Source organism: Ammospiza caudacuta, chromosome 5 (genome assembly GCF_027887145.1).
Source record: "Ammospiza caudacuta isolate bAmmCau1 chromosome 5, bAmmCau1.pri, whole genome shotgun sequence".
Taxonomy (NCBI): Eukaryota; Metazoa; Chordata; class Aves; order Passeriformes; family Passerellidae; genus Ammospiza; species Ammospiza caudacuta.
This window is the reverse complement of record NC_080597.1, coordinates 26,818,204-26,833,044: the sequence shown is the minus strand read 5'-3', so window position 1 is coordinate 26,833,044 and position 14,841 is coordinate 26,818,204. Positions and strand designations below refer to the sequence as shown.

At 42.8% G+C, this 14,841-nt stretch overlaps 1 protein-coding gene across 1 annotated transcript; it reads right to left on the bottom strand.

The window, feature by feature from the left end:
• Positions 1-613: 613 nt before the first annotated feature.
• On the bottom strand, positions 614-8,744 carry RASD2 (RASD family member 2). Its single transcript, XM_058805548.1, has 3 exons — positions 8,098-8,744; positions 4,364-4,643; positions 614-2,851 (listed from the first exon to the last, which is right to left on the bottom strand). Exons 2-3 carry the CDS (start codon positions 4,632-4,634, stop codon positions 2,322-2,324), a joined length of 801 nt encoding a protein of 266 aa, XP_058661531.1. The 5' UTR covers positions 4,635-4,643; positions 8,098-8,744; the 3' UTR covers positions 614-2,321.
• Between the last annotated feature and the right edge of the window lie 6,097 nt (positions 8,745-14,841).

Below are 14,841 nucleotides of genomic sequence, written 5' to 3'. Positions count from 1 at the left end.
ATTCCAACTTCAAACCCACTTCATGTCCTTGAGGCACTTGGGTGGGGAGTCAGTCGGGTGGTGAGGATGTGCTCAGAGGGACCAGGACTCACAGAAGTGGGAGGTACAGATGGTAACCTGGAGAGATTGCTGAGATAAACAGTGATGTCTCTGCAGAGACCACATTAAATTGCACCAGGGATCAACACGTCAGCTCTGTGCAGGGAGGAGAGAGTTGTTGTTCTCTCATTTTGGAGGCAGCTTAGGGAAAAGTAACTGTCTGCCTCTGCGGATATCTGTATATATAAGTTAGTGGTCAAAAAGGTGATTGATGGATAGATATGGGTATAGACACAGTTCTGTTCCAAACAGGAAAATGTGTAGCCCCTGGCGTCTGGAGGACATAAAAGGCTCTTCCAGAACTTACTGGAGAACTAATCAGGGCTCTCAATCCAGAACTCACTTACCTAGATTCACCTGCACAACATAAACACAGGACCTTCCTCATCGTTCTTGGAGAAATTTAAAAAAAACCAAAAACAACCAAACAACCAAACCAGGACACAGCTAATAAATAAATCAGGTTTAATCATAAACCATATACATATTTATAGATAGGAAGGGAGATGTGGTCAGAAAGGTGCTGCCCTGGCAACAGGAATAAAAGAACAGTGTATTTTACCAATACAGTACCAATGAAGGGTGGAGTTGATAAATGAATATGGGACTTTGAATCCCAGAGGCTAACTTTTACAGACAATCATAATTCTTGGTTTCCTGTCAAATTATAGCACAAACTAGCTCACAGCTCTGCCCAGGACACAGCAAGGCAGATGCAGCCAAACACAGAACTTGAGGGTGAGGGAGGGACAATATATCTGAAGGTCTTTCTGAGGTATTTATAACATACATATTCTACTGTTGTTTACTGTCTCGGAGCCATGCTTTGCCCACAGATATGTGTGCACACATCTCATTCCAGTCAGCAAGAGTGGCAAGCTCACATTTAAGAGAATATATCGGACTTTGTGGGGGAACAGGAGCTCATCAAACAACAGAGCCAGAAACAGAACAGGGAGAGAACTGAAGATAAGGAAGCCTGAGAAAGGAAAGAAATGAGTGGACAGCCCCAGATTTATCTAACCAGTCAGTTCAATCCTGTTTGAACAGCCAGGACAAAACTTCTGTTCTGAAGGACTTCTGCAGTGCGAATGATCAACCTTTACTGGACAGTGAGGGAAACCATGAACAAAATTACTAGAAGCATGTCAGCAGAAGAAATATGAAGGAGCTGGCCCTATAACCATTTAGTTCTTATTTTTGAAAAAGAATCCAATCCTGCCTCTGAAATGGTCTGATTCTATATATAAGCCTGGTCACTCTCAACTGATACAGGCAGAGAAAGGAATCATTAGTCCAGTGGCCAGAAAGGCAAAGAGTGGCATTTGTATTATGAAACTCAGAATTGGTGTGGCTGCTTTGAGAAACAACATCACACCAGGCTTGCAAAGCAGCCAAATGCATTGGCTTTTTGCAGAATAATTTCACTTTCAGTCAATGTATGTATTAGAAAGTGTTACAGATGAAAACCACCTTTCACTGGTAGAAAGCAGACACTGTTTAATATCAAATGCGCTTGCCATCTGATTTTGCTAAAAACCCACCCCCAGACAACAAAAAAACCCCAACAAATCTCAAAAAAAACTATAATACAAACCAACAATCATGTCAATGTCAAATGGTAACTGTTCCAACAAACATAAAACCAAATTCTTAATGCAGGTGCCCTCAGAAGTGAGTGAAAGTCATGCATCCATATATAGAGTCCACTCCCAATCTGGGAATGCTCACTTAAGACTGCTGCTCTTTGAAATATAAGTCCCACTTTTTAAAAGGAGAGCTCCACACATGCATGCACACGTGCACTTGGGCACACAGAGATACACACACATACACACATATAACCTTCTCTCTCTTAGCAAGAGCTGCATGCTGGGTCACTGTTAATGCTGTGCATTTTTGATCTATTTTCTTTGTAATGATAAGGTTGAAATGTCTTCACTTCTCAGGACTCTATTTTTCAAACAAAAAGGGTAATGAAGAGAAGCTACATTACAAAGACAAAAAAATGCACTTGTATCTCAGCTGTATGATTATTCCCAGTCCTCTTCAAGGTTGATGTTATCTACACTTGTGACTCAGCAGAATCCACAGGAAGTTATCCTTTCTCCATGTTAGGTTTTCTCAATAAACCCCATGAGCCTGTTCTTTGCTTCCACTGACCATTTTTCTTTAAGGCACTGCACGTGGACGTTGTCTTCAGACAGAAGCGCAAGCCTCCTTCACTGGACTGTGCATTTCTCTCTCTCCCTGGACTGCCCTTCCCTGAGAACTTTTGATTTGATGTACTTCAGGTCACTGTTGACACTTGGCCGGCGAGCGAAGGGAGAGATCATGCCATAGGCATCCATGTCCTTGACTCGGCGCATCCGGAAGGATTTCTGCTGGAAAGCGTCACCATACTGGATGGAGATTTTCCTGTGGAGGGAAGGGCTCATCTCATGAGGTAGCTTGGCCATGCTGAAGAGGACATAAAACATCTCATCCACATTGGTGTTCTTCTTGGCTGACACTTCGAAGTAAGCACAGTTTTCATCACTGGAGACAAGATTCTCACCTTCGTCAGTGCGTACCTTGCGGAAGATTTCACTGTGGTCATTTTTGTTGCCACAGATGACCATGGGGAGGTCAGCTGATTCCTTTGTCTTGTTCTTCAGGCAGGATTTGACCTCAAGGATCTGTTTCTGGAGTCGCTTGACCTCATCAAAGGATTCTCTATTGTCCAGGCTGAACACTAGGATGAAAACATCCCCTGCAATTAAAAAAATATATATACTGTAAAGGCTTGTTGGTCACAACCAGTTTCAGATGAGCAAATTTTTAAAAAGCAATTATTTTATTTCCATCTCCTCCCCATATTTTTTGTTTGGTCCTTTGGCACCTATTCACTCGGTTGTACTTTAGTTCTTCTCATTTAACTCCCCACATCTTTCTATAGTACTATGGAAAAGACTTTTGGTTATGATGTTACTCCAGTCATATCCAGTTGCATTACTAGTTTGTACTGGGCTTGCAAGTTATTGCCTGCTTTTATCTCTTTTGTAGACATGTTTCTATCTCAGCTCTGCTGCACTGCTTTTCTTTTTATTTCCTTTCATTTGTATCTCTGTGTAAAACACATCCTCTTCTGACACCAGAAAGAGTGGAGAGCTGGTAGCCACTCAGCCTTAACCCTTTGATTACACAATACATGAAGGTACACCTGAACTGAAGGTTTATGGCTAATCACTCCTGAACACCCAAGTCAGGAATGAGAGGTTTTTCAGTGCGCTCTGCTATCATTCTATTTCCTCAAGAGAAGCAGACCATGAAAAAATAATACATAATGACACACATCCCCTGGCATTTCCTCTTGACATTTCCTGACTTACAATTCCTTGTAGAAGGAATAGAAAATAGAAATAGGAATAGGAAGTAGAAAATAAGGCAAATCATTGGCTGTTGAATGACATTTGTGTGGAACGTGCTAAGAGAGCTTTCAGGGACTAAAGCATACAGTTGCATCCCAGAAACTGGTTCTAGGACCTCACTGAATATGGATTTTAGCCTTGTCAGATGTGAATGTCATGTTTCACTGGCCAGTTAGAAAGGTGGATAGTGAATCCAGAAAGGTGTGTTGTGAGCTGTGGCTGAATATACGTCTACTGTCACTTTTATAATTAAAAAATATATTTTAGCTCAAACAGGAATGGCTTGACAGTGAGAAGAGGCAAAATGGTCCCACCATTTCCCCTTTTTTTGTCTTCAAACACATTTGATTAGATGCAGATTAAGGAGAAATGGTAAAAGTAAAGCTATCCTTCTACTGGAATATTAAATCAAGGAAATCAGGCTGGAAATTTTCAGAATAAAAAAATCCTTGGGACTTTCTTGGTTAGAATTCCCTTCCTGTGCATTTTATATTTATTTTTCACTGTATGTGTCCTACAACAACATGCTTAATTTGCCCTTTGCTGCTCTTTATACCCACAGAATTGCATTCAGCCATTTATTTGTGACATCAGTAAAAGTAGGAAGCAGGAAGGGAAGGTAGATGGATTAGGGAAAACCTCAATTTTAGACCTTCACCCACTGGACTTCTCTACTGTGGCTAATGCATTCCTTATAGTGCTGGGAAATGCCAGCCAGGAAATATGACTCTATAGAAATGCATCTTGCAGTAAATCAAGCAATCCCTTTAGCTATGTCCCAAAAACCAGCCATCCCCAGGCTACACGTTTCAAGCTAATGTCTGTCCTTATGACCTTCCCCCTGACTTTCAGACCTGTTAGGATGGAAAGCCTCCTCATGGCAGGGAAAGGGTGATTCCCAGAGGTGTCCAGGATGTCCAGCTGATACATGTCTCCCCGTATGTTGTAGACCTTGCGATGGAAGTCCTCGATGGTGGGAGTGTACTGATCCTCGAAGCGGCCGTTGAGGAAGCGAGAGACGATGGAGCTTTTCCCCACCCTGGAGGCTCCCAGCACCACCATGCGGTACGAGTTCTTGGCTGGCACGTTCAGGTTGCAGTTTCCTCCAGACAGTGTCTTCATCATTGCTTGGTCCTGAAAGAGGAAATAGCAGAGTTGGAGGAAAGATCACAAAGCAAATAGAGGGTAAAATAAGGCAGCTCCTCACCACCAGCTTGCCAAAGAGCACTCTGGAGCACAGTCCTGCACAGCAGAGCAATCAGTGGTTCACACAGAGATTTTTTTCACTGGAAATGCTTAAACTTTCCAGTCTCATTTTCAGTGAGTGTTTTTTTGTTTTTGTTTGGTTTTGTTTTATTGTTTTTGTTGCTCTTTCTTTTCTTTTAAAGTAGTATAAAAATGAAGGCATTTACACTGAAAATAACATGCTTTGAATTATAATTTGCTGTCACATTTAAACATTAAGGGCTGAATTTATCAGCTGCTCTTCATCTGAGACACCAAGTTCCTTCCCACCATCTGTGTCACACATTTTACCAGATTTTTCAGTAGAACTTGGTTCTCATTTAGATACATAAACATAGAGGTCAGATTCCCCAGTATACTACAGCCACTGCAGCTGCCATTAGAACCTAGATTGCTTCATGTGGTTGCCTAAATAGGAGCTGTGCGTAATACTAATTTTCTGAGATCAGCCAAAAGTCAGACAGAAACAAGAATCATGCTTAACATCAGTGCAAGCTAGACATCTCAGTAACTTTAAATGACTGGCCCCATGCAATATTAATTGCTGCTGCAGGGAGCGTGAGCCACAAAACAGCACTGGCTAGTGATAAATTCAAAGATCTGTGCCTCCAGTAACCTTTTAGAAAACAGCTTTTAATTCTGCTGTTTGGCCTGGTAGTGTGGGAACTCCCTATAAGCAAACTATCATTGTTGCAGCAGGATGGCTGTCAATGGGTGGAACTGCAGAAACACTGATTATTTTTAGGAGCTCCAGTCTTTATACATGCAGATGTTGCAGGTGCTTTGCCAAGCACGGGTGCTAAGTACAAGCAGGAGAAAAGATGAAGGACAGCCATCTTAAATAGCTATTAGACAAGGTTTCCAACCCATGACATCTAAAATGAGTCTAGAGACTCTGGAGACTGCATTTTGACATAGCACTCAGATGCAGGAAACTTTGGTAGGAAAGAAAAAGTGCTGCTCAGACTATTTTAGTGTACCAGTTCAAATGAACTGTGTGATGAAAGAAGAATATAGCCCCTGTGTGGGGAAAGCTGACTGTTACAGCAAAGGAGGCACACTTTTGGACTGAGTTTATTTTGGTTACTATGTTCTTATTAAAGAATATTCAAGTTCCCACTGTGCCATTTATTTAACTTAGGTGTTGTTTATTTAATATTACAATGCAAGTACTTTATGTACACAGAAAGATAATTTCTGGGTCCAGATCTGGATTCCTATCTTTCCCTTGAGTGACTTTTATCTCCAAAGCTTTTATGTACCTGACAATTATCTCAGGGAAGAGCTTAAAATATTTTACTTTGTTTAACATGTGCTAAGCACCAAAGCAGCAGTGAAAATACAGTCACTGCTAAATAAAGAAGTCTCTGGAATTCTGATCCAGCATCATTACAAGCTCTGTGCTATAGCCCAAGGAAACAGCAAAACATGACTATTTATTATTATTGCCATAATTTACAGCACAAATTAGGTAGGGCATATTCAGCCCTACCTAATGCACAAAAGAAATGCAATGGTCTCCTTGGAGTAGCTTATACTCTGAATTACATTCAGAGGGCAGGACAGCCTAATATTAGAGCCAGATAAATGCGAGAACAAAAATGGCATATTTTTTTGGATGGACACACACATGCAGAATTATGGTACTGTTGGGATTACTGTGGCAGAAATGACAGCAAGGAGCACAGCTGGTATTTGAACTGGATTCTGTGTTCTATTTACCACAGGACCTATCTCCAATAGTGCTGAAATACCATATTCAGTCTCTGAAACACTGCCATGTACACTATCCCTAGCCGCTCCAATACAGTTTTGCATCCATGGGCAGACAAAAAAAAAGCTTATATTCACTCTCTGAGGCTTATTTATTTGGCAGAGAAGAGCAGGGAAACAGATGAGTTGTAAAAGCTACAAACTACTTTACCACCCAGGATCAGTATCTAGAGGTGAGGCAGCTCTCCAGGCCGTGATGGACCGGTGTAGCTGCATGAGGGCAAGTGGATTGTGTGGTTTACACCTGCTAGAGAGCAGTTCTGTACAATTCAGTGCAAAAGCATCTGGGAGAGAGCAGTTATGAATTTTGAGCTAATGCCTTTTATGTCCTGTACAGAACATGCATGCTGAGGAACCTGATCACTTTACACTGTCCTTGTTCCACATGTCAAGGCATTCAGTCAAGAGGACTCCTGTGCTTTCTTAACTGCATTTCATTTCCCTCAAAGTAAAATATGCTTTCCAGCATTTCGATTTGTGGAGTTGCTACTCATCACCTCTGCTGCAAACCTGACTCAGAGCATGCCATTGAACTGGGAGCTTAACATTTTTGTTTTGAGCCTTCTCTTCTTATCCCCTCCGTTCAGTTTTTCTCTAGTTCAATACAGTTTGTCTCCTTTCCTCCTCAGAAAAAGAAATGAAGCTTCAGCCTTGACACCCAAGAGTGGCAGGGTGGAGCACAGGGGCTCATACAGTGAAAAAGATTTAAGACAGTGGAAAGGAAACGGAGAGACACCACATGTTCATGTACTAAGCAAAGAAAAATCAATCAGAAGAGAATGAGGAGACAAACAACCTCCAGCTGGTTTTAATCTACATCTTTTCCTTCCAGTTTATTAAATGCTTAAGCATAGATTAATTCTCGGTGGTACCTTCTGCTTTATGTACTGGCTTGATGTTAGAAAGTTTATATTGGTACAGTGCAGGGATTTCAAAATGTTATAGAAATACAGGCAATTAATGTTATCTCTAAATAACACTAAATGAAGGGAAAAGCTCATTTGCCCAGAGAAAGCTGAAACCACAGTCCAAAATCAGCATTAAAGTCCATTTCTCTTGACTCCCTGTGTTATCCTCTACCAGCTAAGCACCACTTCTCTTTTTTTAGGCAGGCATCAGAATGAATGACAATGAACCTGCTTTTGTATGCTCTGGAGAGCACTTGTCTGAATGCCGGTGAGCTACTGACAAATTTGAGCCTGAGCACCTGTAGGGAGATACCTAAGGTAGATATTCTTTATTCACCCTACCCAGAGCTATTGCACCTTAGTTCTCCACCCTCCCATTAGGGTGTATGCTCTCCCTACAACTCCCCATTCACGAACAGACTTCTGAACTACCTCCCTTGCACTCCTCTGTCTTCAGCTGCTGGTTGTGTCTCTGCCGCCCCAGTGTTAATCATTGCACCCGGCTAAAAAGGACAAGACAGACACAAACTGTAACATGCATAACAGACCTGTCAGTTCTTACTCACTGCTAGTGTCCCTTGTCGTTTTCATGCACACCAGAAATCACTCCTGTGGCATGTTTGTTTCCTACTTTCACCCCAAACTCCGTGCTGATTTCTTACCTCTCTTTCCCAGGAGGAGCAGTCCTGGGTCTTGGTGCAGTCTGATGAAGCTGATAATTTTAATCAGAGGTGGCTGCTGTTGTAAAAGGCTGTTGTTCTGTGGATCCCACGCTGCTTGTTCTGGGCTCAGTTCTTCTCCAGTATTTTCCAAGAACTTAGCAGGATTGGGAAGGACCGCAGGGCTCCAGAGGGCGTTCCCCCATGGATGTAAGTACTGGATCAGGCAACGGACTTAGGCTAAAGAAGAGTCTCAGAATGGTAGCAGTTTTTCCCTTTGGGCAGATGAGCTCTTTTCCTCACAGGCTCAGTTCAAGAAAAGGAGAGGCAGAGTCTCTCCCTCTTTCACTGCCTTTTCTTGCAAGTTGTACTTTGTAGGCTCTACTGTGGGGAAAGAATTTCAGGAGCAGCACCTACTCGTGCAGGGTAGTGGGTGCATCCAGCTGGCCCACCCTGCCTCTGTGCTGCCTCAGATCCTCTGCAGAAAGATCAGGGTCGGCATGGAAGTTGGCTTTGGTGACCCTATGCTTCTCCAGATCTTGCCCGGCTCATCCCTTCCGACGGGCTTCTTTTCTTCTGGTCTGAGATTTGCTTTAAAATATTCTCTCTCTAGGATAAAAGGGGCTTTTCTTTACATTTGCCAGTTAAGTCTTTTTGCCTTCCCTCCCTGCCCTTCTCCCTCTCTCTCTCACAACTACTGGCAAATTGCAGATTTTCCTTCTGTAGGACTCACAGATAATTGGCTCAACTCCTCCCTTGAAGTCAGTGTCAGACATAGGGGAAGGAGGGGTGCTGAGGGGGTGGGATTTTGTGCTTATTGGAAAAATCTTTTCTCCTCTAAAGAGAAAGTTCATGTGCATTGCAGACTGCACATTCCCTGTCTTTCCACCAGAGACCTGTATGTATGCATTTGTGGGGAATGAGTTAGTGTATGCACATGAGGGACACAGAGAATTCATTTACTTAGCAAGCTGCAAATTCATAAGCTGTTTCTAAAAGCTCTGTACTTCCCTGCTGGTTTTTTCTGTGAGACAGCAGCAGACAGATTCAGTCCTCAAGTAAGGGCTTTCTGTCCATAATTTCTGTAAATCTTTTGCTGTATGGAATGCTTTCCCCTGTTTGCTCAACCTCAAGACATTTACGTGGTTTGTTTAAGAAATAAGAATAATTTGTAACTGTTATTCTTTCATTAATATTTAAATAAATGAAAACTAAACTAGAGATGAGTAATAGAAATGGTAAAAAGGTCAAACAAACTGAAAGTGTGTGGAACTGAAGCTCAGGAAAAAGAGAGAAACAAACTAAAAATAGGGTGAATTCAAGGCATTTGTTCAATCCCAAGTGAAACATGGTCGCTGTTTATTTCATTGCTGATCTACTTGAATTTTTTGTTCTTCTTTTTGAACTGAAATAGTTTCGATCTATGAGTTTATTTTAAAATATGTCAAAAACTTGATTTTGAAAGATTTGAAATGAAATACTTCAGCATTTCCTACTTTAAACTCCTAATTGGGGGTGGAGCAGGAAAGGAAGAAAAACACAGTAATTTTCAGGGTATTTTGACAATAAGAAAATGGAAGGGAGGCACAGTCTTCCAAATGCGAACACAGTTTCAGCTCTCCCACAGTTCTCCCTCTTTTTTTTTTTTTTTGTTTCCCCTGAGAAATTTACTCTTTGCTGAACGCAAAGATTCTTGCAACTACCGTGTATGTATCATCTCAAAGCCTCCTCCCCTCACCAATTCCTGCAGCTTTTGAGGAATTTCCAAGAAGCTTCACTTTCCTCAGAGTACAGGGATGTATCTCTTGCCACCCTTGGAATAAAGCTTCCCTCCTGTGCTCCTGGTGCTGCACTGAACCCATCCACAGCCATCCACAGCAACCACTGAGGAGGGTTCCACAGCTGTTGCAGGCACAGCCTGACATGGCTATGAGTGTCTCTGTGCTCCCAGACCTCAAAGGATACAACACAGGCTGTGGGATGAGTCCAGCTGGAACTGTCTGTGAGAGGAAGCAGCTCCCACCGAAGTCAGGGTCATGGTCATCCCAGGCAGGATGTGCATCTGGGGACTCACAGGCTAACACAAGGCAAAACAACATTGATCAAATTCGGGAAGCAGCAGATCCTGCAAAAAACTTCAGATTTGGGAAGAAGGGGCAGGACATGGCAGAGCACCATTGAAATTTTGCAGCAGTACTGAACTGGTATTGGGTCATGAGCAGAAGTGAACTCGTTTTGGACCACAGTACCAGGTCTCCTTTGTCAGCTCCTGAGCCTTTTGGCAAAAGGTGGGAGGGTACTTTCATGGCTCAGACAAATTTTTGACTTAAGATATGATGCTTCCCATTTCTAAGTCATTAGTTCAGATAAAACCTGGACCATTTCTGATGTTCTGTCAGCTCTTGTGTAGCTCAGATCCAAAGAGAGTGACCAGCATCCTGGTATTATTGCCATAGGAGCAGGAATGGCCACAGAACCCAGCAAAGTGAGATCCTGTGGTGCTCCAGAAAATAAACTCGTCTTTCATCCCTATGGCTCACGTGTCAAGTGTACCGAGTTCTCTACCAAGAAAGAAGTGTAGTCATAGTGGAGACCATCTCATCAGCCTGGAATTTCAGCCTACTCATGCTCTTTTGTAAACCAGATGCAAAACTCATGGCTTGCTGGCTTCACCCAGCCCAAACTCCTACTCAGCCATTCTCTCCAGCATTTCAAATAACCAATCAAGTTCTTCAAATGGTAATAAAATAAAATAAGAACATTCTTAACTAGGCACCTTAGCTTTATTTGATATCTTACCGAACAGCTAGTAAAATAATAAATTCCTTTTGAGGTAATAACTTTTGAAAGATAATTGCTAACTGTGAGACTTCAGAGGCTTGAAAGACATTGTTGTTGCTTTTTGGGCTGGTGTTTTTTGTTTTATTTCTTCTGGTGTGCTACCAGTTAAGGAGTTGACAAAAAGCTGGGTTTCATACTTTCCCTCAGGGCTCAGGAGACCAGAGGTCAAAAAATCCCTACTTTTTCAAAAGACATCCCATGATTGGCTCTGGTGGAGAAGTCACATTACATCTGCCCTCCTCTGAGGAGGAGGGATGGCAGCACCTCTTTGCTTTGAGGCTTATAAAGGGAATAAGTGAATCAGAGAGACAAAGTCTCAGCCAAACAAGAGAAGTTCCCAGTCTCAGCAGTTTCTTCTGATTAGTCAGAGACCATCAGACTTTCTTAAATCTTGCAGATATTTTTCAATTTAAAAGACAGACTAGCAATGTATTAGTCTCTAGAGGCATTTCTCCCTCCCACTCCTCCAGTCTGTAAAGAAAGCCTAAATGAGGTTTTTATCCAGCTAAGCCTGTTTAGGAGGATGACAGACAGTGGCTACAGAGAACCATCACTGCTATGAAGGGCTGTGCCTGCCTTGCTGAATATCAGGCTGGAGGGAAGGAATACCATCCAGAGGGACTTTGACAAGCTTGAGAGGTGAGCCCACATGAACCTCATGAAGTTCAATAAGGCCAAGTCCATGGTCTTTCATACGGGGCGGTCCCAAGAAGAAATACAGGCAGAGCAGTGAATTAATTGAGAGCAGCCCTGAGGAGAAGGACTTGGAGGTGTTGGTGGATGAGAGGCTTGACATGACCCAGCAATGTGCATTCACAGCTCTGTATGCTGGGCTGCATCAAAAAAAATGTGGCCAGTAGGTCAAGGGAGGAGATTCTGCCCCTTTGCTTGACCCTCAGGAGACCCCACCTGGAGTGCTGCATCCAGCTCTGGAGTGCCCAGCATACTAGGGACATGGACCTGTTGGAGTGGGCCTAGAGGGCCACAAAGACAACAGGAGGGATGGAGAACCTCTCCTATGAAGGCAGCCTGAGAGACTGTCTCTCCTTTACTGGAGAAGAGAAGGGATTCCTTATAGCACCTTCTAGTACCTAAGTAGAGTCTAAAAGAAAGGAGAGGGGATAGGACAACTGGTAATGATTTCAAACTGGGAAAAGAGAAATTTTGTATTAGAGTTAAGGAAAACAATATTTACTATGACAGTAGTGAGGCACTTCCAAAGAAGTTGTGGATGACCCATCCTTGGAAATGTTCAAGTCCAGTTTGGCTGGAGCTTTGAGCAACATGGTCTAGTGGAAGAAATACCTGCCCATGGCAGGGGAGGTGGAACTAAATGATCTTTAAAGTCTCTTTCAAAAGAAATTGCTCTGTGATTTATGGTTTGTTGATGCACTGGCCATTGGCACACGTAGCTGTTGTCTCTGCTGGCATGCAGGTCCTGCCAGCTCATCCGTGGGGTGCTCAGCTGTGGAGGGTGCCCCAAATTGTGCACCAGTTGTGACTGGTACACAGGGCACCTGTGTGGCTTTTGGCCCTGCCTAGACTGTGGGTGAGCAGAGATGGAAGACTACAGAGGGCAAGTCAAGGAAAGTGAAAGAATGTGGCAGAAAGAGGCTGTGTAGAAAGATGTACAGAGGAATGAGGAGAGACAAGAGGAAGTTACAGCTGCTGTGAGCTGCTGGTTTTAAATGGTGAAGACCTAAATGAAGTGAGTTACTATATGGGGAAGTACAACTGCTCCTCAGACCTCTCCAAGGAGTTTCCTTCTCCAAAGAAAAGTGCAGCTCTCGGGCACCACACATGCTGCCCACGCTGGCATCAGGATGCAGGGCAATGTGGGCTCATACAGTTGCTTTGCCACGAGTAATTTAATATCTTCTGCAGCTTCAGGCACTGGCTGCAGCTGGAGACAGAGTCTGATGTGCTGCGCTGATGCAGCAGGACCAATCTGTTTCTCTCCACCTTAAGGCAAATGACAGAAGTGACAATCACATGCCGTTCATCTCTGGTCACAATTAGTTCAAGACAAAAGATGTTCCAAGCCTTTTGTTTCCTCTTCAAAAGCAAATGCAAAGGAGATTAAATATTTAAACCAGTTTTTCTCTCTCTTTTCCCATTCCTTTTCACTTTCCCCATTATTCAGTAAAGCTCATTTTTCCACCCCCTCACCTTCCTTCCCTCCCTCCCACATTCATCCCTCCTGCTTGGTGCTTCTCCCTTCCAGCAGTGCTGCAAAGTTAGTGTTCAGGAGTCAGTAAACTGCAGGTACCAACTCATATTCTGAACAGCAAATAGATGAGCTGCTGATCTGTTACTGCCTCTGAATTATCCATAGTTCCCCCCCAGTGTTTAAAGTCAGTGAAGGGCTCTCCAGGGGTGTTACACTGACTGGGAAAATAACTAATAATCATTAGTTATGAGTGAGAACAGTAATACTTGAGAGAATGTAGTTGGAGAAAGCAAGCAATTTAGAAAGTGGTGGTTTGGCTTTTATTCTTGGTCCTGTCACAGAATTTGTGCATGGCTGTAATTTCTCAGTGTCCTAGGGTGTAAAATGTATTAATAGTAATTACTGAGATCCCTGCAAAATGGAAAATATTGCTGTGAAAAATGAATTCAAGTCACCTCTTTTTTTTTTTTTTTTGCTGCATTTATTGTGAATCAGTGCTTTATTACATTTTAATTAAATATTTTTGAGAAAAGACTGCATTTCTAGTCCCCCTCCTTTCTATTTGCCACTGGCACAGCATGTCCAGATTTCCTTATCAGATATGCATGCATCTTTACATTTGCATTTCACTGCTGAACTTTTTAAAACTCTTCCAATCTTGGAAAAATTACTCAAAAGCAAAATTAAAGCTTAACTCCCCTCCCCGTATTTGGAAAAGACTCAGGATAGAACATGGGGGGAAAAAACCATTCGAAGTGTACAATTAATTTCCTTGCCCTCGGTGAATGTCAAGGTAGGGTTGTTTATGGTCTCTCAGGCTCTGATGGAGCAAAAGCAATCCCCAACACATCCTTCTGTGTAGCTTATGATCCTGCTAGAGCAGAAGGGCAAGTCAGCCACCAGACAGTGACTACAGAGTGCTTCAGGAAGGAGTGGCTGTAGGCAAACTTCACCATTTCCAGTTTCTGTTTAGCATCCCATTTCCCTAGCTGCTCCCAGGCCCTGTGTCCACAAAGATAACTGCAGACCTGAGCCGACACATATCTTTCCTGCTGAATGATGCTGGTAGGAAGGGGTTCATTCAAAAAGGCCCCAAAATGTCTCCCCTCACTGACATCGTTCAAAAGACAGAGAGGAAAACTATTCATTTTGGGCCATTTCTGCAGCTGTGTTCCTAGTGATGTTGCTTGGATCCCCAAGATATGTACTCACTTGTCCTCTTTCACCATCCATTCTGACTTCCTACCAGGGCTGATGATCATATCTTAAACATTTTTACCTGCAATGGGAATATGGACAACTAAGGAGAGCAGAGGGGAAGGAAGACTTGGGAGAAAATGAAGAGGACTGGGATGAGAGCCCTGTAAGACTTCACAGAAAAATAGCTAACGAAAAGCACAATCAAGTCTCATTAGATACAGCTAAAAACAAAGACAAAACAAATGGAACAAGACAAGGTGCATGAAAAATGCATGAAAGACAGACTGACAAGGCAGAGCCCTCTGCATCCCATGTGGTGCTGCCTGTGACCAGCTATTCTATTGGGGTCTCCATTAAGAAGTGGCAATTGCAGATCTGGGTCTGGCCACTATATTTGGTATCAGCTGGTTCCATATAAAGATTCCCAGTGAGAAACTCTTCTTGCCTAGTGATCTGTCAAGGGGAGAAAATGGTTTCTCTAAGGATCTGCTTTCTCACATTCCTTCATACTCCACCAACACATTCAATCTACACTG